We start from the raw sequence: 27,392 nt of genomic DNA on the forward strand, positions 1-27,392 counted from the left end.
ATAAGTAAAGCAGTATAGTAAAGGAGCTAATAAAATAATTGCCTGTTATGTTAGTAAATAATTACGAAGTGCTCGCTGACGTTGACGTGACGCGATACATTTGCCGTGGTGCGTAGTTGTGGTGCTGATGGGGGGGAGGGTCAGTGCGGCACAGTTTCCCGCATGTTTGTTGTTGTTGGCTACGTTTCCATGTTTCTAGCTAACTTTTTTCCTGTCACACATGCATAGTTCGAATGTCTGTTACCAATGGCTGTTAAGAGAATAGAAGTGAAATCCAGGCTGTCCCAGTGGGATTGGGGGTCGGGGGTCACTTCGGGGAGACGCCAGAAGAGAGAATAAAGCAACGTAGACAAGCTGAGCAGCAGTGATCTAGGATAAAATATTGTGAAGATTGCAGTAACGCATTTGAGACCATCCGTCCTTGCCGTTTAGTGAAAAAAAAATACAAGCTTATCGAATCGGAGCAGATTTGCGACTGGATTCCAAACTTCCTTACAGACAGAACTCAACAAGTCGCTCTTAACGTAACAAAAGTCGATGGATACAAGGGTGATCTCCGTGTGATAAGACCGTTACTGTTCACAGTATGTATAAATGATCTAGTAGAAAGCGTGGGATTCTCACTAAGGCTGTTCGGAGATGATGCGGTTATCTATAACAAAGTAACAGCGCCAGAAGATAGTAACAATGGTGCCGGCTCTGGCAGCTGATCCTGAACGTAAATAAATGTAACATGTTGCGCATACGTAGAAAAAGTAATCCACTACTGTATAGTTACACTATTGATGACAAATGGCTAGAAACAATGTCTGCCGTGAAACGTCTTTGAGTAACTATTCGCAGCGACCTTAAGTGGAATGAGCATATAAAACAAATAGTGGAAAAAGCAGGTGCCAGACTGATTCATAGGAAGAATATTAAAGAAATATAACTTATCGACGAACGAAGTGGCTTATAAGGCTCTTTTTCGACCCAATCTTATTGTTCATCTATCTGGGATCCCTGTCAGATAGGACTGATAGAAGAGAGCGTTACGGGGATGCTCAACAAAATCAGTCGCTAGACGTTAACGAAGAGGCATAGCGTGCCACGGAGAGATTTTACTATTGAAATTTCGAGAGAGCACTTTCCGGGAAGAGTCGGACAACATATTACTTCCTCCTACATCCGTCTCGCATAATGACCATGAGGAGAAAATTTGAGAAATTGAGCCAATGCAGAGGCTCATCGACAGAGAACGATTGTCGGTAAGCCTCTTCCCACGCGCTATTCGCGAGTGCAACAGGGTTGGAGTGCTCAGTTAGTGGCACAAAAGTACCCTCCGCCACACACCATTAAATGGATTGCGGAGTATGATGTACATGCAGAAACGAAGGATGAAACCACGAAAATTGGGATTCCGTCGCGCGATTACCTGAAGGAAATCCCTATTACTACCCAGCAGGAGTAAGAAATATTTTCACGCCAAATACGAGATGGTTCTAACACGCACAAAAGTGAACGCTCACACCATCATAAAATTTATTGCTTGACGGAAGAGCAGGAAAAGAACCACACGAGTCAAGCGGCGATCTTGTGAGCCCTCAGGTGCATTTCCTGTGACGCGACACGCTGCTGCAGCGTGATGTAATTGTCTCTGGAACAGAACATTGCACCGCAGGACACATGAATGAGGGCAGCGAGCTGACCAGCGTTGTCGGTCGCCGCCCGCGCTGGCAGCGTGTCGTCACTTCCGCCCGCCTTTTCAGCAGGTGTTCGCTGCCGTCACTGCCCACACCACGAGCCGCTCATTCACATCCGCCGACACGCATGCGCAACGCACGACTGCGCCTCCTTACGTTTAAACGGTGACAAGCTTCAAGATCTGACTCTTTTGTCCGTTCATTTTTGGAACATTGGTTCAAGCCAACAATATATGTTTTTCACGCGTCGTAGATTCTGTACTGTAACTTCAGACGTTTGGAAATCAGTAGTTTTCTGGGAAGATACAGACATAAATTTTGTTTGAAGCACCTTTCGACAGTTCTGTTACACTTGAGTTTGTAAACTTAGCTCGAATACCATATTTCGGTAGCTTATTCGAAGTTTTGTGTGCTCGTGGCTATCTGAAGCTCTCATTGGACAACTGCCGATAGGGTAAAATAGTATAGTCTGTGTAGCCTTTATCGGTCACCAGATAAGCGTAAGCCCTGTTAGGCGTGCCATTCCAAACACTGCGCGGGTACTAGTAACCGGTAGTGTTACACCACGATTTATTTGCTGTGACACCAGTCTTCGCATTCGTACCGCTGGTCTGTTTTTAGTCTTACTCTTCTGCTCCCAGTATGATTCAACACGTCCTAGTTTATCGTTCGTTTCGTCGATTTGGTGATATGCGTTGATTTAACGCTAAATTCAAATCTTTCAAAAGATTTGCTACGATCTTTCCTATCTCCTTCCGCTCCGCTATTACTAGAAATGTAACTAGACGTCATTTACACTTTAACGTACCACAGACACTATAACGCTAATATTAATATTACGGGAATGCAGGATTTACCGGCGAATTTCATTGATAAAATATTCTCGGGATATTAATCGGCTGGCAGTGTCTTATTGTCTCAACATTCCAACGAGTTTCGTAATCGTCGTCTTCAGGTCTGAAAGTTATGAATGGGAAACCCATTGAATCGTTGCTGCAAGACGCACTAAGCTGATACCTCGAGAAGATTTCAATAATAATAAATATTTATATTGTAAAAGTGTACAGTGTGCCTCTGAAACTCAGAAACGAGTCTCGATACGATGAAGGGGGTTCCATGCTGTGGTAGCCCTCTTCCCTCCATACATGAAGAAGGTTCCCATTCAGCTGAAGGGCGTGCTTTTTGAAGATATACAGGCTGGGAACTTTCGCCCCCTAGAAATTTTTAGAACATTCAAAAGCATTAGAGAGCATTGCACAATGATTCGGGATATTCTGCAATGTTCGGGAATAGTGTGGATCATTCGGTAAGATTCCAGATCATTGTGGGTCATTCCAGAACATTCTCGAATGTGGTGGGATGTTCTGGAAAATTGTGGACCATTCGATGCCTTTTTGGTGTGTTCTGGAATTCGCCACTGTTGGGGCTACCCATTGGTAAAGACCGGTTGTGAGTTCGAACATCAGTTTCTTGTCAGTGACGAAGGGAGCAACCGAAAAAGAAGTGCAGTGAGTGAATAAAAACAAACAGTGAAGTGTGAGTAATCAAAGTGATGTAGAGACAAATGGCTCTGAGCACTACGGAACTTAACATCTGTGGTCATCAGTCCCCTAGAACTTAGAACTACTTAAACCTAATTAACCTAAAGACATCACACACATCCATGCCCGAGGCAGGATTCGAACCTGCTACCGTAGCAGTCGTGCGGTTCCGGACTGAGCGCCTAGAACCGCTAGACCACCGCGGCCGGCAGTGTAGAGACAGTATAGAAATCGAACGTTATGTTACTTAGCGTATTTGTTAATAAAAAGTTGATTTATATTTCAGGCAACGCCGAAACGTAAGATGAGGAGATATTGCAGTTTTGAAGCAAAACTGCGAAAACAAAAAACAGCGAAAAAACGAAACAAACGAGTAGTGCAGAGTACGAACGAACGAGAATGTGCAACGAAAGAGTCAGAGAAACCGAAGGGCAACGAAATGAACGGATTGAAGAATCTAGAACTGCTACACAATCTTATTATAAGACTGCGAACTCAAGCCAGCCATAAAAATATCACTCGACGAGAAGCGCGGACGAGGGCAAGTAAACAGTACAACACAAAAAATGAAGCGTTCGACTACGACCCGACGAAAGAATACAACAAACACGCCGTAATCCGAAAAATAACAACTGGAAATTTTGCAACGCGAATACACACTAGAGAAACACCAGGATTCTGTTGCATGAATGGAAAAATTTGATTGCCGTCACTGGAAGCATCTCCGCAGGATTTTTTACGTTACATTACCACTCAAGACGCCATCCCTACATAACAAAATACGGACGCTCTGGCGTCTTCATAACATTCACATGCAACTCGTCTCGGCTGCAAATCAAAGAACAAGTAAGATACGGACGAGCCTCCATGCATCGACACGACATGATAGGTCAAGTTTTCCGACAAAAGCAAATGAGATTTATTGAAATCATCACAGAATACATCTTTGGAATCGTTAGATGCTGGATGTACACAGCCGAATGGCAAAAACGAGGACTGCATCATTCACACAATCTCATATGGCTATAGGACAGAATTCATCCCACAGATACCGACAAAATCACCCAAACTAAGTTTCCCAATCCACAAGATGATTCGGAACTGTACGCCATAATAGTGAAAAACATGATTCGCGGACCATAATGGGGCATTGAACCCCAATTCGCCATGTAGAAAATATGCAAAAAATAGCCAAAATCATACTTGGACTACACACAAACCGGAGTTGATGGCTATCCAAAATACAGACGACGATCATCCAAAAACGGTGGCTTCACCGCAAAAATACGAATACGGCGCAGCGACGAACTGGAAATAGATAATCAATGGGTAGTACCATATAATACACTACTTTTCAAAATATTCTAAACCCACACAAACCTAGAATACGGCAATTCAGTGAAATCCATTAAAATGTCAAAGTATATGAAGAAAGCCAGTGCCATGGCAGTATTTCAAATAGTCAAAGACAGCGAACAACAAAACAGAAACGAAGAGATCTTCATGTACCAAATGGGAAGGTATATAAACAGTAACGAAGAAGCGTGACGGATTTGGGGTTCTCCCGAACACGAACCAGTTGAACAACAACTTGCAGCACATTTGGAGAATGGGCAGAGGGTTTACTTCACAAGGGACTGCCGGAAAAATAGCAAGCGAACCACTTCAGAACACAACGGTGAGAGCTTTTTACCAACTGCGCCAAACGGATCCATTTGCGAAAGCGTTACTACTTGTCGATGTCCCTACCTGTTATGTGTGGAACACAACAGGAAAAATCTTTCAACGACGAAAAACAGGAATTCCAGTAGACCATCATCCAGCAATCGTGAAAACCGGCGCACAGTGTTCAGTATACATCGTACAGCCGAACAACACCGAATGTTTCTATCTCCGGATGTTGCTATATGAAACACGAGAACCAACCAGTTTCACAGGGCTCAAGACTGTTGACGATTGCCTGTGACAGACGTACAGAGAAGTGTGCCGACGCTTAGGACAGCTGGAAAACGACAACGAGTGGGAACTGGGAATCAACACTACAAGGAGCCTCACTCACAGACTCAGCGGAACAGATTCGCCACAATGCTAACAACATGAACCCATCGAATCCAAAAGAGCTGCGGGACACCTTCAAAGTTAGAGTGATAACATGCTGTACCAAATTCAACAAGCTCACCCTGAACTGACCATCGAATTCAACGACATATTCAATGGGACTCTCGTGCGCGTTGAAGTTATATGTTTAGCCATAAACAGTCCGACCTTAGTACAACTTGGGATGCAAGCACAACGAAAAGATGCTATGAGTGTTCTAAACTTCGAACTTACAAAGGAAAACAAGCTTTAACAGCAACGGACTGCTTAGTACATTTCTCACAACACACCACTCCCCAATGACAATAAAACGGGGATTGACAACATTTTAAGGGATCGGATCAACAACACTGGCGGAATTATTTGCTTGGGCGCACCAGGCGGCACCGGGGAAACGTTTGTAAAAATCTGTTGCTGGCGGAAATACTTGATGAACAACACATTGCATTTGCAGTGGCGTCATCTGGCATTACAGCCACACCTAATGGATGGACGACGAACTGCTCTTTCCGCTCTCCAACCACCACTGAATATAGCCAAAGAACAATTCCCGGTAGGTAAAATCTCAAGAGCGCCTGGACCGAGTAAACTTCCAAAACAAGCTTAAATTATCTTCTGGGACGAATGCACAGTGGCACATCAAAATGACTTGAAATCATTGACGGAACATTACAAGACTTGCAAGGAAACTACGAAGTGCTGGGCGGAGGTCTACTCATACCCCCAGCAGGTTTCCGACAAAGGGTCGACACGAGCAGACGAGATCAATGCATGCTCAAAAAGAAAGAAAAAGGCAACATCTCTGGCCACACATATAAACACTGCGACTAACAAAAATATGAGAGTTGAACTGCCGAAAGACGAGGCAACAGCACACTGCGCTCAACAAGTTTTGCAAACAGGCGAAGGCACACACCCTACTGACCAGACGACCAGCCTCATTAAAGTCAACAGTGATTTCTGCAACATGACCACTGCTGAAAACGAATTCGTCGACCAAATTGATCGGAACATTGCTCACAACTATACCAATCGGAACTGGATATTTGAAAGGGCAATTTGGGCATCTACATACATACTCCGCAATCCACCATACGGTGCGTGGCGGAGGGTACCTCGTACCATAAGTAGCATTTTCTCTCCCTGTACCACTCCCAAACAGAACGAGGGAAAAATGACTGCCTGTATGCCGCTGTACGAGCCCTGATCTCTCTCGTATCTCTGTGGTCTTTCCGCGAAATGTAGGTTGGCGGCAGTAAAATTGTACTGCAGTCAGCCTCAAATGCTGGTTCTCTAAATTTCCTCAGTAGCGATTCACAAAAAGAACGCCTCCTTTCCTCGAGAGACTCCCACCCGAGTTCCTGAAGCATTTCCGTAACACTCGCATGATGATCAAACCTACCAGTAACAAATCTAGCAGCCCGCCTCTGAATTGCTTCTATGTCCTCGCTCAATCCAACCTGATAGGGAACCCAAACGCTCGAGCAGTACTCAAGAATAGGTCGTATTAGTGTTTTATAAGCGGTCTCCTTTATAGATGAACCACGTCTTCCCAAACTTCTACCAAAGAACCGAAGACGACTATCCGCCTTCCCCACAACTGCCATTACATGCTTGTCCCACTTCATATCGCTCTGCAATGTTACGCCCAAATAATTAATCGACGTGACTGTGTTAAGCGCTACACTACTAATGGAGTATTCAAACATTACGGGATTCTTTTTCCTATTCATCTGCATTAATTTACATTTATCTATATTTAGAGTTAGCTGCCATTCTTTACACCAATCACAAATCCTGTCCAAGTCATCTTGTATCCTCACTCAACGACGACACCTTCCCGTACACCACAGCATCATCAGCAAACAACCGCACATTGCTATCCACCCTATCCAAAAGATCATTTATGTAGATAGAAAACAGCGGAACTACCACACTTCCCTGGGAACTAATAGTAGTATTGTCGACGATATCAGTTTTAATAGTCAAAAGAAAATTCGCGGTGAAGAGAGAATACACAAATCGATCGACACGACGGTAAACTTTGAAGAAAGTGTGATTTTTCCCTACTGAATTCCTAATCTTTTTGCAAGTAACAGGAATGCCATTACACTGCCTTCGATTTAAAATTGGATCTCCTATCTTACTGCTCAGAAATCTCAACTTACGAAAACTATGTAATGGAGCAAGGATGATGATCAAACAGCTATCGAATAACGTCATCGAAGTCGAACTTGTGGCTGGAAAATACAAAGGACACACAGTATTTATCCCAAGAATACCACTGATCTCAACTGCATTCCAATCAACATTGTGAAAAGCTTTCTCTAAGTCTACAAATGCTAGAAACGTAGGTTTGCCTTTCCTTAATCTTTCTTCTAAGATAAGTCGTAAGGTCAGTATTGCCTCACGTGTTCCAGTATTTCTACGGAATCCACACTGATCTTCCCCGAGGTCGGCTGCTACCAGTTTTTCCATTCGTCTGTAAAGAATTCGCGTTAGTATTTTGCAGCTGTGACTTATTAAATTGATTGTTCGGTAATTTTCGCATCTGTCAACACCTGCTTTCTTTGGGATTGTAATTATTATATTCTTCTTGAAGTCTGGGGGTATTTCGCCTGTCTCATACATTTTGCTCACCAGATGGTAGCGTTTTGTCAGGACTGGCTCTCCCAAGGCTGTCAGTGTATTAAACATAGGTAATCGTTTTCGAGACACTTTGGTTTTCATGTTAGTTCTCTCTCTGAGAGTTAGCTGAGGAATTGGAAACTTGATATGTCGAGAATATAAACGCTTTTACTGTTACTTTTTGAGGGGGCGGGGGTTAATGACCGCACAGCATGCCTAGAACATTTTGAATCGACGTCACTGTTTCTACAGCAGCCGCCACGGAGTGGCGTGACTGTGGCGAGAGTCCGGCTGAGCTGGGCGTCGTCCGTCGCTCGCCGGCCGGTTTGAGGTTAGCCGCGACGCTTGGCAACGGCGCCGGGCATCAACTGGCCCGTGACTCACGCCGGAGGACGCCGCGCCGCGCCGAGGCGGGTAGTCGTGCCGAGCCAAGCCAAGCTAAGCCAAGCCGAACCTCATCTCCAACCTACCTGTCTGCCTAACGTTATACGCTTGTAGTCTGTGTTGCTTGGCCCACTGCAGGCGTCAACTTACGCGTCACTGTGAGGCAACCTTCTCCAGATGATGCATGCCGTCCCCTTCGCAATGGTCGCTCGGCAGCTTGTCCTGTTGGTCCTCCATTCACTGACACCGGCGCAGTTATTCTCGGGTTTGGAACCTATTGCCACAGAAAAGGCGTGACACTTTTCGTAGAAAGATGCAAGCTCGCAGGAATTGGAGACATTAACCCCAGTTACATTGCTGCAAACGATGCACCATTTCTCGCCGACACGTTGGACAGACAGTGTTGAGATACCAACAAATGGGGCAACTTCATTCACGTTTCGGTCATGGGCACGTCTGCCGTTGTATGCGGTCCCCACTTCGACTCATCTTACTCCACTGTTTCCACACAACTGATTGACACGTAGACACCACTTCACTGCCGTGTCAGCGATGGAGTTAACATGACCCCCATCAGTTCCGCATCATCTACAGCGCTCCAAACGCGTGCGTTGTCATCTTGTAAGGGGATGACCGTTTTATCCCGTGACTTTACATTAAAAGTATGTTTGCAAGCTCGTGCAACAATTAATGCTTAGTCTTAGAGCCATCAATTTATTGTAAACCTCGGTGAGTTCCACAGTGATCACGTCACAGACGATTGTGTATTGTTTTTGAAGGTAGCGCCCCAACGTCGATGGAGACACACAAGCAAATTTCTAACACATGCGTCAAATTAGACCGCCTGGAATACTCATTTGCAACCATTGGTGCCTAACTTCAGAGCAGTCACTTTATAATTGTCTACCGTGTGTATTTGTTCGATCCTTAACATTTGGGGCACTTTCCTATAGCGTATAACCCAGTATTGAAAGATGTTTTCAGCTGTTTCGTGTACATCACAACATAGTCCGCAACTCAACGTCACAAGCAGTACTTTATAGGCAATTCCAACCCTTCCGCAGCGCCCCTTTCCAATCGGTGGCGATGCAGTGCGTACACACGTCCGCGGAGTGCGTTAAAACTATGCAAAATTCAAAAATTACTATCTAATTTAACTAAGAGAAGCACGCAGTAACAGGATCTACTTAATGCAGAGCACGCTGCACTGTTCTGCTAGACGGGCGATTTGTGTTGCGAGCTCGCAGCGTTACATCCTCGTGCGTCTTACCAGTCGACGTCAAACGGTGGAGGCAGGCACGCTACGGTATTGGAGCTCAGAGTACGCGGGGAGAGAATTGTGTTCGCCGGTCACTGCTGCTTCGCTGGTCGCCGCCAAACCTGCAGTCGTGCCAGGACTGAGTCGTGTACACGTGTTCGCAACCCTGGCAACAGGTGCCGTCAGCGTCCCGTGGATGCAGCTAGTTCGGACGTGGAATTGTATATAGAAGAGGTAAAGAAAAGCCTCGAAATATGCGACACACACAGCAACGAGTATCACGATGATTTAACACAGCCGCTTGGTTTCAAAAGTGCGAAAGGTTTTGAGAGACTTGCTGCGAAACTTTACTGTCATTTTCTCTTAAGATAATGACTAGGGTCACTAACGTTCATTTCAGTAAGCATTAGATCTGGTCAGAGCCTCCATTTGCGTTTATTAATGAATTTGTACAAGAATTAAACGCTACCTGTTTTCTGCTGCCTACGTCTATATTGTTTGCCCTCCAACCGAGCTATGCTACACGATTATGTCTGCGATGTCATCGTTTGTGCACTGAAATGGTTTGATGCTGAGCGTTCGCTGCGAACGCGCGCGGCTATTACTCGCTCGTGTGCACCCATACTCATCCCGCACGGCGGTTATAGCTGTGTACCGGGAAAGGCCACCTCCCTCAGCAACATCGCAACTAGATATTCAGCTGACAGACGACAGTAGTAGTAGTAGTAGTAGTAGTACAGCATAGCGTGTCCACAACATGTTACAGAATGTACCGAAAATCAAGCTCGCATCGTATGGATTTTGGGGCCCAGAATTCGGCAGCGATAATTCCTCAAACATTTGCTGAAACAAGGTGAGCCAGCGTGCAGGATGCGGGTAGCTTCAAGTTCACCACAGTTCCAGGTTGCCTCTCCAGTAGTGTATCCTCCAAAGCTTCGTGTTATGTTTGGACCGCGCCGCTCCAGTTTGCGATCCGTTCGAGGTCTTACACGTCTGGTGAGGTAGATTTTTTTTTAGTTTATGGTTTCAGGCACGATCTATTTCACAAAATGCTATTATGTCAGATAGTAATACAAACAGGCCATTTATAAAACATAATTGTAGAAGATAATTAGTCGACAAAAAATATATTAATGCAGCATTGCAGTAAAGGACACAAAATTTTAATTTAAAGTTTTACGTATAAGTAACGGTACATAAGCTACTCATACTACAGAAGCCGGCTGGTGTGGCCGAGCGGCTCTAGGCGCTTCAGTCTGTAACCGCGCGACCGCTACGGTCGCAGGTTCGATTCCTGCCTCGGACATTGGTGTGTGTCATGTCCTTAGGTTAGTTAGGTTTAAATAGTTCTAAGCTCTAGGGGACTGATGACCTCAGATGTTGAGTCCCATAGTGTTCAGAACCATTTGAACCATTTTTTTGAGCACACAGGCGACAGTGGCAGAAGTTTGTGTTTCTAAATGCTAAAATCGATCCTGTCCCAGTTGCTGGTTATCTTTCCAATGATTTCCAGGGGCAACATTATTTTGATCTTTCTGAATTTAAAATACTGCCATAACCGATCCATAAGGAACTGTAATATTTCGTTAAAGCTTTTAACACGGTAAGTATTAAAGTTGGAAAATGTGTGAATGTCATGATGCACTATAATTAACGGCTGCAAATTACCTAGAAAAAAATCATCCGTTATTTGAGAATGAGAGCACACGGTGACTTCCAAAAAATGTCGCACATAATTTCAAACGTTTTCGAACTTTTTGTCGCTGACACATCCCACAAAATAATGAAAGAGAAAGAAAGGTTAATGCTCACTACATTTTCGATGTTCATAGAGCAAAACTTTACCGTCATGTGTGACGTTTCAGTTTATTACTTACTACTCACTCTGTTCACAAATCACGTTGTAGACAGTATCCGCTGAATGTATTTTCAAAATTTAATCATTGTACGCGACACAGCTCAGCAGATGTGACGTCATTACCATTGGAGAGGGGGAAAAGATAGCTTTCATTAAAACGGAACTGTTTTATTCAGGAGAGATCGACACTTCAAAAAATTGGGGGGGGGGGGGGTAGGAGAGTTAATACTGGTACTTGTGTACCAGCTGGGAGAAGCTTGTCTGCATTGGTGGGGAAACTGCGTTCGCCTTCAGTGCTTCCCATCTGCGTGTCGTGTAATTAGTATCGGCGCGCGGTGAACGGGTTTGCACGCTCGTAGTCGCGAGACGTCGCTGATGAGACGGTTGCGCAACTGACCTCGCGAAGTGGTTACGCAACGAGATAACGAACCCGAGCACCGGCGCTGAACTGCTTCCAGTGGGCGGTGAAGCGCGTACACGGCTGCTGCAGCCGCCCGCTCTCTCACTAGTCACGGCCGCGCCTTCCCTGTCGGCATTCCGCCGGTCCAGTCGTATGCTTGCCGTCTTGACCCTGAGCCCACATTTAGATAAAACCTTCATTTCGATAAAACCTTCATTTCGATAAAATCGTACACACGACCCGGGTTTCAGGGTGTAAATCCCACCTCAAGGCCCGAACTAAGACTTTCTCGTACGCTGTCAAGCACCTGAAGATCGGATTTACATTCTGAAACCCGGGTCGTGTGTAAGTTTCATCCAAATAAAAGATTTGTCGAGTACAACTGGAGCAGATTTTTCGTCATGGAAAAATTTTAGCAACAATTGTGGATGTCCCGCAAAGAGTATGTAATCATCAGTGTTCTGCGTAAAGGCAGTTTTCACATGGTAGTTTTCCAGGCTCTCCGGTCTTCTGCCATCCTCTTCAGATTTGCATAATTTCCTCTTCCCTTTAAGTCGTCTATCATCTTGTATCTCCTTCTTCCTCTGTCTTCTCCCACAAACCAATCCTTCCAAAGCATCTACAAGCAAGCACTCGCTTCTCAATGAATGTCCTAACCAGTTCTTTTTCCTTTCTCTTACAACTTTCAGCAGACATCTTCTCTCACCAACCCTTTCCAATACTCTTTCATTACTCACTCTTTCCATCCAGCTTATTCCCTCAATTCTCCTCCACATCTACATCTCAAATGCTTCTAACCTTTTTTCATCCTCTCGTCTCAGTGTCCATGTTTTTGCCGGACCAAACATTTTCCAAGCCTTTTCTTTAGTCCTTTATCTAATTTGCCACAGTCTCCTCTTTCTGTCGGATGCCTCCTTCGCTATGGCAATTCGAGTTTTCACCACCTGGTGACATCTCAAATCTTCAGGTATTGTGCTTCCGAGATATTTAAATTCACTTACTTGGCTAATGGTAGATTGTCCTGTTTTAATATTGGACAGTCTGCGTCTTGTACTGATGACCATGCGCTTTGTTTTTGCTGTGTTTATTTGCATCCCATATTCCACACAAGCTTCATTCAGATCTCTGAGCATGTTATTCACTGTCCGCTCACTTTCTGCCACTAATACCATGTCATCAGCAAATCTTATACATTCTATGAGTATGTAATACAAAAGTTTTTTTATAAAATGACTTTTTGCTACCAGTCACGTTTTTCTTTTACTTACTTACTTATTTCTTTCACGACGCATTTCGGAATCTGATTCAGATTTTCAACTGCCAGACACTTTAAGTGTGATTTGCAGAGTATCTTTGTAGATGAAGAGCATTTTTTCGTTGTGGCATTAATGCGTGAGGATTTCGATATTTGACCTGATTCATAAACCTGTTGCCTTTCCTATAATGTATAAACACGCGCAAGTTTGTAATGAATGATGCATCTTCAGTGCCGGCATTAGGAGTCAGTCCCCTGCATATGACTCCCGTACAAACCGCGAAGACAAGTTTACACGACTTGTGGGAAGAACAGTTTGGGTGCCGAAGAAACATACGAACACGTGAAGATAGATTGAAGAAAGGCAAACGTATGTTCATAGCATTTTGTATATTTAGAGAAAGCGTTAATTGCACGTTGTTATACATCGCAGTGGAGACAACAGAGTAATGTAGGATCGAGAATAACACAAAAATGCCATAGCGCAAGAAAAACGCCCGCGAAAATGAGTATCATATTCCGAAGTAAATAAATAAAAAAGGTGATTGGCAGCAACGAAAGTTACTTTTCTAAAGAAACCAATTTTTTCAGTCTCGCTCATTCTCTAACTCTTTATAGTGGATGACACAAAAGTAACTGCAAAGGTTTAGTGTTTGATACACCGCCAAATTTTTTATTAGTTTCTCCACTTGCTAATTCCACAACTGTTTAATTAATGAAAAACTGTTCCAGTTATTGTTGAGAACGTGACTTGAGTACACTTCCAATTCAGAAACAAGGTCCGGATGATAAAAATGTACGTCAGGTGGATGACCAACAATATAATTTGGCACATAACGTTTTAAGTCCCCCTGACTAGCGGTTTTGACGTTGCTTTTGTGCAGTACATTTTTTTCTGAGGCCGAAACCGGAAGCGGACTCAGCAGCTTCAACAACAGCTGGAACAGTTTTTTATGAACATTTTTTCTGTGAACATATTTTGTCTCCGGGAATGCTTAGTGTGTCTGAAAACTAAAGTTGCGCGTGGTTGGCTATTTACATTTAATTGTACCGTCCCCCCTCCCTCCGCTGTACCTGGGTGATCATGCAGGTTCTTGCATACCTGTGCCTGCAGCACAGTAAGAGCGCTGGTTGGTTGTAAGGAGTTACTGAACGACGTAGACAGTCATTGCGCTTCATATGCACGGTGCCCAAAATAAAGCTGACCTGGAAAATATTTCGTGCACCTAAAGGCTGGCAGACAGCTTCCTGCACCTGTGGCGGATGATATCAGTTGAGTTGCTTGTATGAAGGTGCAGGAAATATTTTCCAGGCTAGCTTTACTTTTCCCACCCTGTTCTAAAGGAAAGCTTTCCTCAAACGCGAATAATTGATCGAAACATGGTAAATAACACGATGGGTTGTGACAACTACATCAGGCGTAAACTTCCGGAGGCTTTCGCATCGTTTAAATATGAAAGTCTGTTTCCACTGTGTCAGTCGATCCCACTATTCACTGTACCATCTCGAAATCCACTCTTCTGTAGTAGCTCACACAGCGTGATGGATGATATTGCAGCTCGTTGTCTTTAATGATCGTTGACCTCAACTGCCTTCTGTCTGTCTGTGCGGAATATTGTCTGCCAGCATGGCAGCCTTTAGACATTCAGAAGTCCTGCTTAGCCTCGCTGGATCCTGCAGCTCCAGTATCGTCGACTTGTTGCAGTGATCGTGTAACTCCATAAGTGGATGAAGCTTTCTGTAATGAATGGGGGACATTCGAGGGTTGGAACTTTAATAGTCACACCCTTGTTCCAAAAATGAACGGCTTACAGAAAGAAGCGGCGACATTTCCTGCAGGACCCGCCCAGACTCCCCCCTCCCCCCCCCACCCCACCCCTTTGTTAATTCTCGGACTCGTATGGCGCAATTTGACAGATATGTCCTGTCGATGGGGCTGGGAAGTGCTGTGCCACCCATCACATTCCCCGGGCTTAAGCCCTTGTGACCGATTCCAAACTGAAGTAAGCGCTTCCTAACATTCGCTTCAGAACTGTTAACAGAGATTCGTCGGACAATAAACCGGTCCACTCGCACTTCAACATAACTTGCGTTGCTAAGAGTATGCTACGACTTCCACATAGCTGGAAACGGGAAATACACAATGTGCTGGTGACTACTCTCGAGGACAGTGCAACTTAGAAGCATGTATCGGTTTTGCGTACAACTTGTAAATAAATAGGTGCCAATGTTAAAATGGCAACACTTGTCCATAATTTTATGAAAACGTGATTTAAATTATGAAAACGTGTTTTAAAATACGCAAAATATAAGTGCGTTTTTAGGATTTCTAAGTCTTACTACCAACTTGGATGGTACTCGCATCTGTCAGAAAAGAGAGGGAAGTTCTGACATCTGAAAATGGTGTTGATTGCCGACATGTTGTGGGTAGAAGCTCAGTTGAAACGAATAAAATTGCGTGAGTCCATTATTTCCTTACGTTTAAGAATAGAGAGGAGAGGTAGGGATTTCTGTAAAGTTTTTATCCGACTGTAGCTTTTGCAATATGACGATAACCTTAAGTGTAAGCGAATGTGTTATATTGATAGTTTAATCGGCTGTAACAGCGGTTTCCTAAACACACTACCGAAGAAACAGCAAAATACTTAAAATTTATTAATTCGCTAACCAGTAGTTGGTTTGATGTAATATCTGACCTAAACGGCTCAATTTCTCTTAGGAAGCAGGTGGTCAGCCCCTGCAGGTAGCAAACCCGCCTAGCTGAGTGACCGCCGTTTGCCGCTATCTGCCTGGGCTATTAAAAACTGCGTGAGCCATTCTTAAGACAAAAATTCACAGCGAACGATAGACTGAAGGATCGTTAAAGATCACGTTAGTGCCCAGCTTGCAGCGGTGCGTCCAGTAAACACGCTGTGTAAGGAGAATCCGTTCAGGTTTATCTTCCGTTGTCGGTAAGTGTTGTGGGACGTCCGTGCGTAACTGTAGTCCGGCATCATTAACGTCACTCTGCTATAGAATCTACACTCCTGGAAATTGAAATAAGAACACCGTGAATTCATTGTCCCAGGAAGGGGAAACTTTATTGACACATTCCTGGGGTCAGATACATCACATGATCACACTGACAGAACCACAGGCACATAGACACAGGCAACAGAGCATGCACAATGTCGGCACTAGTACAGTGTATATCCACCTTTCGCAGCAATGCAGGCTGCTATTCTCCCATGGAGACGATCGTAGAGATGCTGGATGTAGTCCTGTGGAACGGCTTGCCATGCCATTTCCACCTGGCGCCTCAGTTGGACCAGCGTTCGTGCTGGACGTGCAGACCGCGTGAGACGACGCTTCATCCAGTTCCAAACATGCTCAATGGGGGACAGATCCGGAGATCTTGCTGGCCAGGGTAGTTGACTTACACCTTCTAGAGCACGTTGGGTGGCATGGGATACATGCGGACGTGCATTGTCCTGTTGGAACAGCAAGTTCCCTTGCCGGTCTAGGAATGGTAGAACGATGGGTTCGATGACGGTTTGGATGTACCGTGCACTATTCAGTGTCCCCTCGACGATCACCAGTGGTGTACGGCCAGTGTAGGAGATCGCTCCCAACACCATGATGCCGGGTGTTGGCCCTGTGTGCCTCGGTCGTATATAGTCCTGATTGTGGCGCTCACCTGCACGGCGCCAAACACGCATACGACCATCATTGGCACCAAGGCAGAAGCGACTCTCGTCGCTGAAGACGACACGTCTCCATTCGTCCGTCCATTCACGCCTGTCGCGACACCACTGGAGGCGGGCTGCACGATGTTGGGGCGTGAGCAGAAGACGGCCTAACGGTGTGCGGGACCGTAGCCCAGCTTCATGGAGACGGTTGCGAATGGTCCTCGCCGATACCCCAGGAGCAACAGTGTCCCTAATTTGCTGGGAAGTGGCGGTGCGGTCCCCTACGGCACTGCGTAGGATCCTACGGTCTTGGCGTGCATCCGTGCGTCGCTGCGGTCCGGTCCCAGGTCGACGGGCACGTGCACCTTCCGCCGACCACTGGCGACAACATCGATGTACTGTGGAGACCTCACGCCCCACGTGTTGAGCAATTCGGCGGTACGTCCACCCGGCCTCCCGCATGCCCACTATACGCCCTCGCTCAAAGTCCGTCAACTGCACATACGGTTCACGTCCACGCTGTCGCGGCATGCTACCAGTGTTAAAGGCTGCGATGGAGCTCCGTATGCCATGGCAAACTGGCTGACACTGACGGCGGCGGTGCACAAATGCTGCGCAGCTAGCGCCATTCGACGGCCAACACCGCGGTTCCTGGTGTGTCCGCTGTGCCGTGCGTGTGATCATTGCTTGTACAGCCCTCACGCAGTGTCCGGAGCAAGTATGGTGGGTGTGACACACCGGTGTCAATGTGTTCTTTTTTCCATTTCCAGGAGTGTATAAGTCACGTCTTCCGTTTATGATCTTTTGGCATACCAAAATTCTTCCCAAAAATAAAAAAAATCACTCATTTGTAAGCCGTGATCGTCTTAAACTCGGTCCACCCTGTTCGTTCACGAGATAGATGGCATGCACCCACGGAGATGCAGCGTTAGACTTCTGGGAACAGTTCGATACTATTCTGCCCTTCGCCTAATGAGCGAAGTGCGTGCTCAGTGGATATTGTTCTAGGTTTGTTAATGAACATAAAATTTCCTAGCAAGTATATCTCGTGTATTTCTTAGCTGGGAGAAATCATAGGTCATGGGGTACCCCAAATACTGTTAGTATTTCCAATGTGTATAAATGACTTGTATGTTAGGAGTAAGGTATGCCGGCCGGTGTGGCCGTGCGGTTAAAGGCGCTTCAGTTTGGAACCGCGTGACCGCTACGGTCGCAGGTTCGAATCCTGCCTCGGGCATGGATGTATGTTATGTCCTTAGGTTAGTTAAGTTTAATTAGTTCTAAGTTCTAGGCGACTGATGACCTCAGGAGTTAAGTCGCATATTGCTCAGAGCCATTTGAATAAGGTATAATAATTAACAGGTAGCTTTTAAAAAAAAAAAAAAATTGTAAGCGGAAATGAAGTTTTCCGCCGAGACACAAGGCGAACATTTCGCAGCCAAATGAAGGTGATAAACTGCAGCAGATCTAACGCCATAAAGTCACTTGAGAATGGAGTTCTAAGGTCGGAAGGTTGGATTAAAGCCCAGGAATAAAATATTTGCAGATAAGATGGTGTATTGCTAGCAAAAATATTCCTAATCGTTAAGGTACAGTCATGGACGACGCATGACAAAATGACTGTTAATAACTAGTTGTATGTAAATGGACTGAAGAGGACGTTACATGACGCCGAGTCTGTTCGGTAATGCTGCTGCTTGTACCAGGTATGTCCCCCAAGAGTCCGAAAGCGCGTTTTCTCTGGTGTTTTGGCTGATAATTTGCAATTTCGTCTCTGCATTGTGTAGCTGGAGTAGTGCAAACTATTACTGCTCCTTGCGTCTTTTATACAACGCCCAGCGTGAACAAAAAATACCCGTTTGTTCCCCATTACAAACAAAATTATTTTTAAACGGTGATTTTACGTCCCCATTCGATTGAGCACATCCAGATTAGTCTAGTCCGATATTCGTTTTATCGTGCTGTTATACTACAACATTGGCAGTCAATGTGCGGCAGCCACAACGGTAGAATATAAAGGGGTACGCGTCCGTAGTGGTTTGAAATGAGAGGCGAAAACGTAACAGTAGCTACAGAAAATGCATATGCTAGGTTGATCTTCATTGGAGGAATGGTAATGAAGTGGCTCAGAGAATACTTGTTTCAGCTGTTCCTGAGAGTTGCTGGTCACCACGAGATTATTTCTAGATGGGACTGATAGATGAGGTAGATTAGGTGCAGAGAAGAGCAAGACGTTTTCTCTAGTCTAGGCACCGCGGGGGCGCCACTTGAGAAGTGCTACTCTAGTGTCCTGTTCTCTCACGCAGATCCAGGTTCATAGTGAACACTTCTTAAAAATTCGATTAGTGGGAAGCAGAATGTCTGTAAATTTTAATACAGATTTTTCATGATACGGTGTGTTATTTATAAATTTTCGTCATCTATACGTTATATATGGTCGCCATGAGCCCTCGCATAGCTCATCCTCTCGCTAAGGATTCTAAAACGAAACTGGATCCTTTATAAATCACGCGTGTGCCACAGGTGGCGCTAAAGCAGATGTGATTCGTAGCAGCCAAAACATCTAAAACACTATCTACAGAATACTCAGTGTACTTCAGAAAAATTATAGGAAATGTTTTCGCTTTACGAAACGAATGAATTAGTTTATTGATTTTAGCCTGCCGGAGTGGCCGTGCGGTTCTAGGCCCTACAGTCTGGAACCGAGTGACCGCTACGGTCGCAGGTTCGAATCCTGTGATGGATGTGTGTGATGTCTTTAGGTTAGATAGGTTTAATTAGTTCTAAGTTCTAGGCGACTGATGACCTCAGAAGTTAAGTCGCATAGTGCTCAGAGCCATTTGAACCATTAATTTTACGATTAAAATATAGAGAAATTACAACTTATCTGAGATATAAGTATGAAACTGACTTTCATTTGGCATAATTTATGAAGTATGCGCTACATCGCCACTCAGAAATTGCAAACCGAACCAACAGATAACGCCAGGGGCGTTCAATAAGTAATGTGACCCATTTTCTCTCGGCCGCTTTAGATTGAAAAACTAGCATATTTGTTGTGGAACATCATGGAATATTGCCCTTCAGCCCCCTATAGCTACATGAAATTCCAGTGGGTGGCGGCGCGATGCGTAGCCTTAAAAATGGCCTCAGCAACTGACGTGCGCTCCAAGCAGACAGCTGTCAATAGCGTTTCTTTTGGCGGAAAACCAAAGCATCGGAGATATTCAAAGGCGCTTGTAAACTGTCTGCAGAGACCTGGCAGTGAACAAAAAAGTACGGTGAATGTTTGCACGAGACGTCTGCCATCGTCGCAAGAAGGTCGCGCAAACCTATGCCATCTCCCGCGTGCAATGGTGGTACGTGCGGACGCTTTCATTAGAGGTGATCGGTGAATCGCGAACAAGCACCTCGTTGCTCAACTGGACGTGTCTGTTGGTAGTACCGGCATACTCGCCCACAAGTAGCAGTACTCAAAGGTAGGAGAGGGGGGGGGGGGGGGGGGGTGCGCGCCCTACAGCCAGAATCGCGCAACTTCAGGCCACCATCTGTTTGGCTCAATGAACGGTGCACTCCGCGGGAAGCAGTACGTGGATGATGACATAATTGATGCAGTAAGACGTTGGCTTCTACGTCGACCAGAAATGTGGTACCATGAGGGCACACAAGACCTCTCTGTAGTGTGGCGAAAGACCGTATCCTTGAAAGGAGATAATGTTGAAGAACAGGGTTTTTGTAGTCTGAAGACTGTGCAATAATATGTTGTATTTGCAATCGCGAATAAAACCAACCTGGTTTCATAAACAAGTGTTGCTTTACTTACTCAACAACCCTCGTAAAGACTGTTGCCATTGAAACTTCCTGGCAGATTAAAACTGTGCGCCCGACCGAGACTCGAACTCGGGACCTTAGCCTTTCGCGGGCAAGTGCTCTACCATCTGAGCTACCGAAGCACGACTCACGCCCGGTACTCACAGCTTTACTTCTGCCAGTATCTCGTCTCCTACCTTCCAAACTTTACAGAAGCTCTCCTGCGAACCTTGCAGAACTAGCACTCCTGAAAGAAAGTCATGCTTCGGTAGCTCAGATGGTAGAGCACTTGCCCGCGAAAGGCAAAGGTCCCGAGTTCGAGTCTCGGTCGGGCACACAGTTTTAATCTGCCAGGAAGTTTCATATCAGCGCACATTCCGCTGCAGAGTGAAAATCTCATTCTGGAAACTGTTGCCATTGTTGTTGCCTTCAGTCCAAAGACTGGTTTCGACGCAGCTCTTCACGCTAGTCTCTCATGTGCAAGCTACCTCAGCCTACATGCATTTGGACCTGATTATTGTACTCGAGCTGTGGTCTCCCTTTATAATTTCAAACCGCCCCTCCCCCCTCAACAATTGTTTATATTGCCAAAGAGATGATTGATGCCTTAGGATGTGTCCTATCAGTAGATCCCTCCTTTTAATCAGATTGCACAATAAATTCCTTTTCTGCCCAATTAACGTGAGCACGACCGTATTAGTTACACGATCTACCCATCTAATCTTCAACATTTTTCTAGAGCACATTTCAAAAGCATTTTTTTTTTCTTGTCCGAATTGTTTACACGGCTACACTCAAGATAAATACTTTCAGAAGATACTTCTTAATACTTAAATTTTTAATAAATGATAAAAAATATTTCTGTTTTTCCGGAAACGCCATTTTGCGTTTCATATTCCCTTTACTTCGGCCATAGTCAGTTATTTTGCTTCACAAATAGCAAAACTCTACCACCACTGTGTCTCGGTTTCTAATTCCGTCGATATTGCCTTACATGACTGCTTCATTCCATTACTCTTGTTTTACACATTGATATTGCCAGTCTGCACTTTATCTCTCTTCTACTTTGGCAGGGTGAGTTAACTTTTTTAATTTCTACTCCCTGAATTTAAATTCCCATACTATATTCCTTCTTGCTGTTCTTCACAGCTTACACATTCTACAGATTTATGATGTTGGGGGTATGCTACGACCCTGTCTCACACCCTTCTTAGATATTTCTCCCCCTCCATGCCCTTCGATTCTTGCAACTGTAGTCAGGTCAGTAAAAGTATGCTTTACCTTTGGCTCTGTGTACTTATGTCTCTAAATCGTACACTTAACAAACGGATACTTGTGACAACATTGTACGTGGCAGGAACGCGTGTGGTGATCGCGTCCGACCAGCGGCTAGCAGGGACCAGTGACGGGCTGATTTACAACGTGGCCACCTGCCGCAGTCGCGGAAATAGCAGCGACCAGCTGTTAAGCCCCCAGCTGTCGCGTCGTAGCAAACTCTCTCCTGCACCACGTGGAGCATAAGAGCAGAAAGTCAGCTTTGGCCTGAAGCTCCGGGCTCCGGTACTCCAGCGAATATCAAGTAATCTTGCAAGCAAGAGGCAGGCGAAAGTAGTGAAACTCTGTGTCTGCAGTGCAAAATTGATGGTTCGGAAAACGACAGAGTTCTTGTATTCAAACGGAATTGTCATCTTTTCTGTGTATGTAGCGTGTTTGAAAAAGATGCATCCAATTTCATCACCTGAATGGAGACAGATACTTGAAGTTCATTTTAACTTACGTTCATAGGACTACAATGTTTATATTTTCAAAATAACCGTCGCCTCGCGGTCTCGGTACCGTCGCCCCGCGGTCTCGGTACACTGTGGCCTAGCGTGTAGGCCTGGTACTTCCCGCCTTTGTATTTTCCCCTTTTGCTATTGACTTTACAAAGACGAAAGGAGGGCTAAGAATAATCTTGGTACTTTCTGAATCTTGGTACTTTCTGAATCTTGGTACTTTCTGAATCTTGGTACTTTCTGAATCTTGGTACTTTCTGAATCTTGGTACTTTCTGAATCTTGGTACTTTCTGAATCTTGGTACTTTCTGAATCTTGGTACTTTCTGAATCTTGGTACTTTCTGAATCTTGGTACTTTCTGAATCTTGGTACTTTCTGAATCTTGGTACTTTCTGAATCTTGGTACTTTCTGAATCTTGGTACTTTCTGAATCTTGGTACTTTCTGAATCTTGGTACTTTCTGAATCTTGGTACTTTCTGAATCTTGGTACTTTCTGAATCTTGGTACTTTCTGAATCTTGGTACTTTCTGAATCGTGGTACTTTCTGAATCGTGGTACTTTCTGAATCGTGGTACTTTCTGAATCTTGGTACTTTCTGAATCTTGGTACTTTCTGAATCTTGGTACTTTCTGAATCTTGGTACTTTCTTAATCTTCTCGTTCTCATAGAGGTCACATACTGTGTATGCTTCATACCCTCCTCCTCCTCGTCTCTTATATGTTTTGTCGTATTCTACCGCATAATGTGAAGACTCGTCGCTTGATTTGCGCTATGGAACGACAAGGTACGGCAGGTGGGGGGGGGGGGTGTGTCCTCCAGCCGCGCGGCGTGGTTCCTTTTTCGCGCCTCGGGCAGCCGTAATGACGTAGCCGGCAGCATTAATGAGGTGGCGCGACTTGGTTTGCCGGCATCCGGCGGCCGCGCCGCCACGCAAATTGGGGCCAGAGACAAAAGGTGTCGCTGCCGCAGCTGCTGTTAATGAGGCGGCGGCTAGGGGCAGAGCGCTTCCCAGGTCCCACACGTCCCAACGAGGCGCGTTCCGTCGCTGGCCGTGCTGCTGACTAACCTTGTGGCTCCGTCTTATCCACTCATTCCTTCGTTGGTTTGCTGATGAAACAAACCTTTGTCGGTGATTATCAATGCTTTTCTGTTCCTATATCATGTTAGGAAATAATAATTGATCTTCTGGTCGTGTATTGGTATTTGTTATTTTCAGCACCGCCTAGCAGTGTAATGTGTAATGTAATTTGAAGGTTAAGCCTGCAAATGTGAGCCCCTTTGAAAGAAATAAAATTGGAAAAGAACAACACAGTCGCAAAGACTGTTTCAAAGTACGGGTGGGCAACTCGAGGATCTACATCGGGGCAATGCTCGATGTGAGACTTGACGGGGCGAGCTGGTGCAGTGGTTGTACGCTAGAGTATTATTCGGCAAGGCGGTGGTTCAAACCGGTGCTCGACCGCACAGATTTAGGTTTCCCGTGATATTCCTAAACCACTTGCGGCGAATGCTGGGATTGTTCCTTTGAGAATGGCACGACTGATTTCGTATTCACTCATCGATCTGAGTTCGTGCCCCGCCTCCAGTGACATAATCGTCAACGGTAGGTTGAAGCATCATCTTTCTTTCCTTGTCTCGCTGTGAGGGTAGTACCACTGAAAACTACCTCATTTTTTTGTTTGTTTTATGAATTTGGCCAGCTATGGACCGCATACAACTTAAGACTTATGGTGTTTCCTTTTCTTCCGTTCTTCCCAGTACTATTTCATTTTCTCGCCAACTGCTCGTCTCTGCTCATCTGTCCACACTCTCTTGGGCCGAGGTTTTGGCTCATCTTCATAGTTTGCGTTTTCTATCAGTAGCCTGAAGTGATTCCTGTCACGTATTATTTCTTCTGTAACACCTATTTTTTTGCGTCTTTCTTTACTGCTTCTATCCATCCTACAGTTTTTTTCAGCTTACTAACGTAACTAATAATTTTCTTTGTAATCTGCGTTTCTTCCATTCTCTTTAAATGTCCATAAAATTTTAGTCGCCTCTTCCTCATTGTATCTGTGATCTTTCTCCTTTTAATCCACATATTTTCCTTATTTTTCTCAGAACCTAAGAGTTTTTCTTAGTATTCTTCTCTCTCTCTTTTTCTCTCTCTCTTTTTCTCTCTCTTTTTCTCTCTCTCTTTTTCTCTCTCTCTTTTTCTCTCTCTCTTTTTCTCTCTCTTTTTCTAGTTCTCTTAATTCGCCTTTCTTATTCAATGTTAGGCACCTCTCATTCCACAGCTGCTCACGCTAACCACGGGACCACGGCGCTCCTGAGCTGACACTATCCTTGATGTTGCCTATCTTGCACATGGACTACTCAGTTTGTATATTTTGCTTATTTTTTTATAGTTCCACGCAACTTCTTCCTGTTTTCTCGATCTGTGTTCAGTTTTTCAAAGCCTATCCACTGTGGCAACTTATAACTAAATCTGAGGGAGCTGCGATGGTGAGGTTCCCTTGTCAGAACACAGCCACAATCAGCCTCCCGCGACTTATTGTTGCGTTGTGTTGCAAAACTTTCTTAGCACTCTTTGTGTAGAGAGCGTTTGCTGGCAGCCACCAGCTGAGCCGAGAGCCGCCGGTGTCCGGGCTAGGCGTGCTCGTGGCGGCAATGAGGAAGTCGCGTGTCCGTGGCGTGCCATTTCCCGAGTTAGCGTGCGCCCCCAACCCTGCGGGAACATGTACTGTGCTGCGCGCCTAGGGAAGTGCCCAGATATCTGAGATTTCCCCAACCTGATTGATAAATTAGTACAGCGCCCTCCTTCCCCAAGGTTGTTGGTAACACTGCAGTGTTGTACTGGGCGTGTTCCTGTCGCACACGGGCTGCCCCTTGCCTTCCTCCTACATTTGAGTTTCAAACTAACTTTCCCAGCCAGTTACAGGGCGATCTGCAGTTCGAGAGAGGATCTGCAGCACAAAGCAACGTGTCATTTCTTGGCATGTAAATTTCATCAGATGTGAAAAATGCAATGCTGTTTTCGTCTCTTTAGTCCGAAGAGGTTTGATGCATTCGTAAAGCTAGTTTACCTTGTGCATGCCTCGTCATCTGTTCATTACTACTGTGACGCGTGTCCACTTGAACCTGCTTGCTGCAATCCAACTTAGCTCTTCCCCTACGAAGTTACACCTCACACTTCCCTCCATTACCAAACTGACTTTTCCTTTATTCCTCAGAGAGCACCCTATCAACCGACACAGTTTTTCAGGTGGAGCTATTAATTTCTGTTCTCAATTCGAGTCAGTATTTCTTCATTAATAGTTCGGAATACCCATCTAATCTTAAGCGTTTTGTGTAATATCACATTTCAAAAGCTTATATTCTTTTCTTCTCTGAACTGTTAATAGTTTAAATTTCTATTCGATATACTTCCTATTACCAGTCTGTATTTTATATCATCTCTGCTTGATCTGTCGCAAATTATCTTGCTGCGCAAAGGGCGCAAGTGATACAAAAAAATTCTAGGACTGACATGGGTTGAATCCCTGGGGCTGTCATATGCCCTGTTACCTACCGATCCACACGTTATTGAGAGAAGATATCTTTCTACCAGTGTCGCGCGCGGTTGTCCGTGACATTGGAAGTGCCGTTCGTTTCTGTAAAAATGGAACAGAGAGGTGTAGGCATGTCATTTGTCTCTGCAAGGCATTAAGTAGCACAATTCATTACGCGGTGGTCTCGCGGTTCTAGGCGCGCAGTCCGGAACCGCGCGACTGCTACGGTCGCAGGTTCGAATCCTGCCTCGGGCATGGATGTGTGTGATGTCCTTAGGTTAGTTAGGTTTAAGTAGTTCTAAGTTCTAGGGGACTGATGACCACAGCTGTTAAGTCCCGTAGTGCTCAGAGCCACAATTCATTATGCTATTTGTAGTATAAAACCTGCGAAACAAAATACTCATAAACAATTAACACAGGAAAGGAGAGACTCTCGAACAAACAAAATCTCTTAGGTACCGACAGAAAATGGTTGCTGTGTGGAGGAAATGCGATGTAAAATATCTGTCGGTAAAATGGCGTTTGAAAAGGTGCAGCAGATTCGCGAAGTTCTTTGTCCGGAGTGTTGTGAGTGTTACGTGACAATGAATATTGAACAGTCAAAAACAGAAGGTAAACCTTTGGATAGTTTTCAGTGTGTTTATGGGCAAAATAATTCATAAAAAGAAATGGAGTGACAGACTGGAATGAGGAAGTACTTCTGAGGGTAAGAATGGAATGAAAACTAGTTGAAAACCTTTAGAACGAGAGAAACATCTTGGCTTGGACGTACTCGGCGAAGAAACACCCTATCGACGACGATCGAGCGAAGGGAAGATAAGTGTAAAGGGAGGGAGGGAGGAGGCTTGGAATGGCGATGGGCATTAAAACTGGAAGAAGTTAGCAACGAGTTGAGGTAGAAGAAACTGGAAAGCGTTCAGGCGATACATGTCGCTAGGCAGATATATCCAAAGTACAGTACACGCTACCATGTGTAGTACCAACAATGAAGTATTGAGGAGCTGTTGTTACAGTATGCGCTGTTTATCATGGTTAGGGTACGATGCCCCTGTAGCGCTTAAAAAGAGCGCTAAATGCGGAAGGATATGAACACATTTCATAGCATCGTGTACTGCGTACAATAGAGAAGCATTTCAGATTCGATGACTGTGTCATAAAGCAGTATCTGCGACAAGAGTTTGACAGAGTACTGAAAGACCTGAGTCGAAATAAGGCCCCGGGAGTAGACAACATTCCATTAGAACTACTGATGGCCTTGGGAGAGACAGTCCTGACATAACTCTCACCATCTGGTGAGCAAGATGTGTGAGACAGGCGAAATATCCCCAGACTTCAAGAAGAATATAATAATTCCAATCCCAAAGAAAGCAGGTGTTGACAGATGTCAAAATTACCGAACTATCAGTTTAATAAGTCACAGCTGCAAAATACTAACGCGAATTCCTTACAGACGAATGGAAAAACTAGTAGAAGCCGACCTCGGGGAAGTTCAGTTTGGATTCCG

General features: G+C 45.0%; 2 protein-coding genes across 6 annotated transcripts in view; both read left to right on the plus strand.

Annotated features, from left to right (window-relative positions):
- LOC124716734 (cytochrome b5-like) overlaps nucleotides 1–25,097 on the plus strand; it is a 46,071-nt gene extending 20,974 nt beyond the window's left edge. The window contains exon 2 of the mRNA XM_047243278.1: nucleotides 24,936–25,097. Within this exon, the coding sequence (XP_047099234.1) occupies nucleotides 24,936–25,097 (162 nt within the window). The remainder of the gene's footprint in view (nucleotides 1–24,935) is intronic.
- Nucleotides 1–27,392, plus strand: part of LOC124717362 (spectrin beta chain) — a 496,390-nt gene that overhangs the window by 221,109 nt on the left and 247,889 nt on the right. The window lies entirely within an intron of this gene.

Source organism: Schistocerca piceifrons, chromosome 9, assembly GCF_021461385.2.
Source record: "Schistocerca piceifrons isolate TAMUIC-IGC-003096 chromosome 9, iqSchPice1.1, whole genome shotgun sequence".
NCBI classification, from domain to species: Eukaryota; Metazoa; Arthropoda; class Insecta; order Orthoptera; family Acrididae; genus Schistocerca; species Schistocerca piceifrons.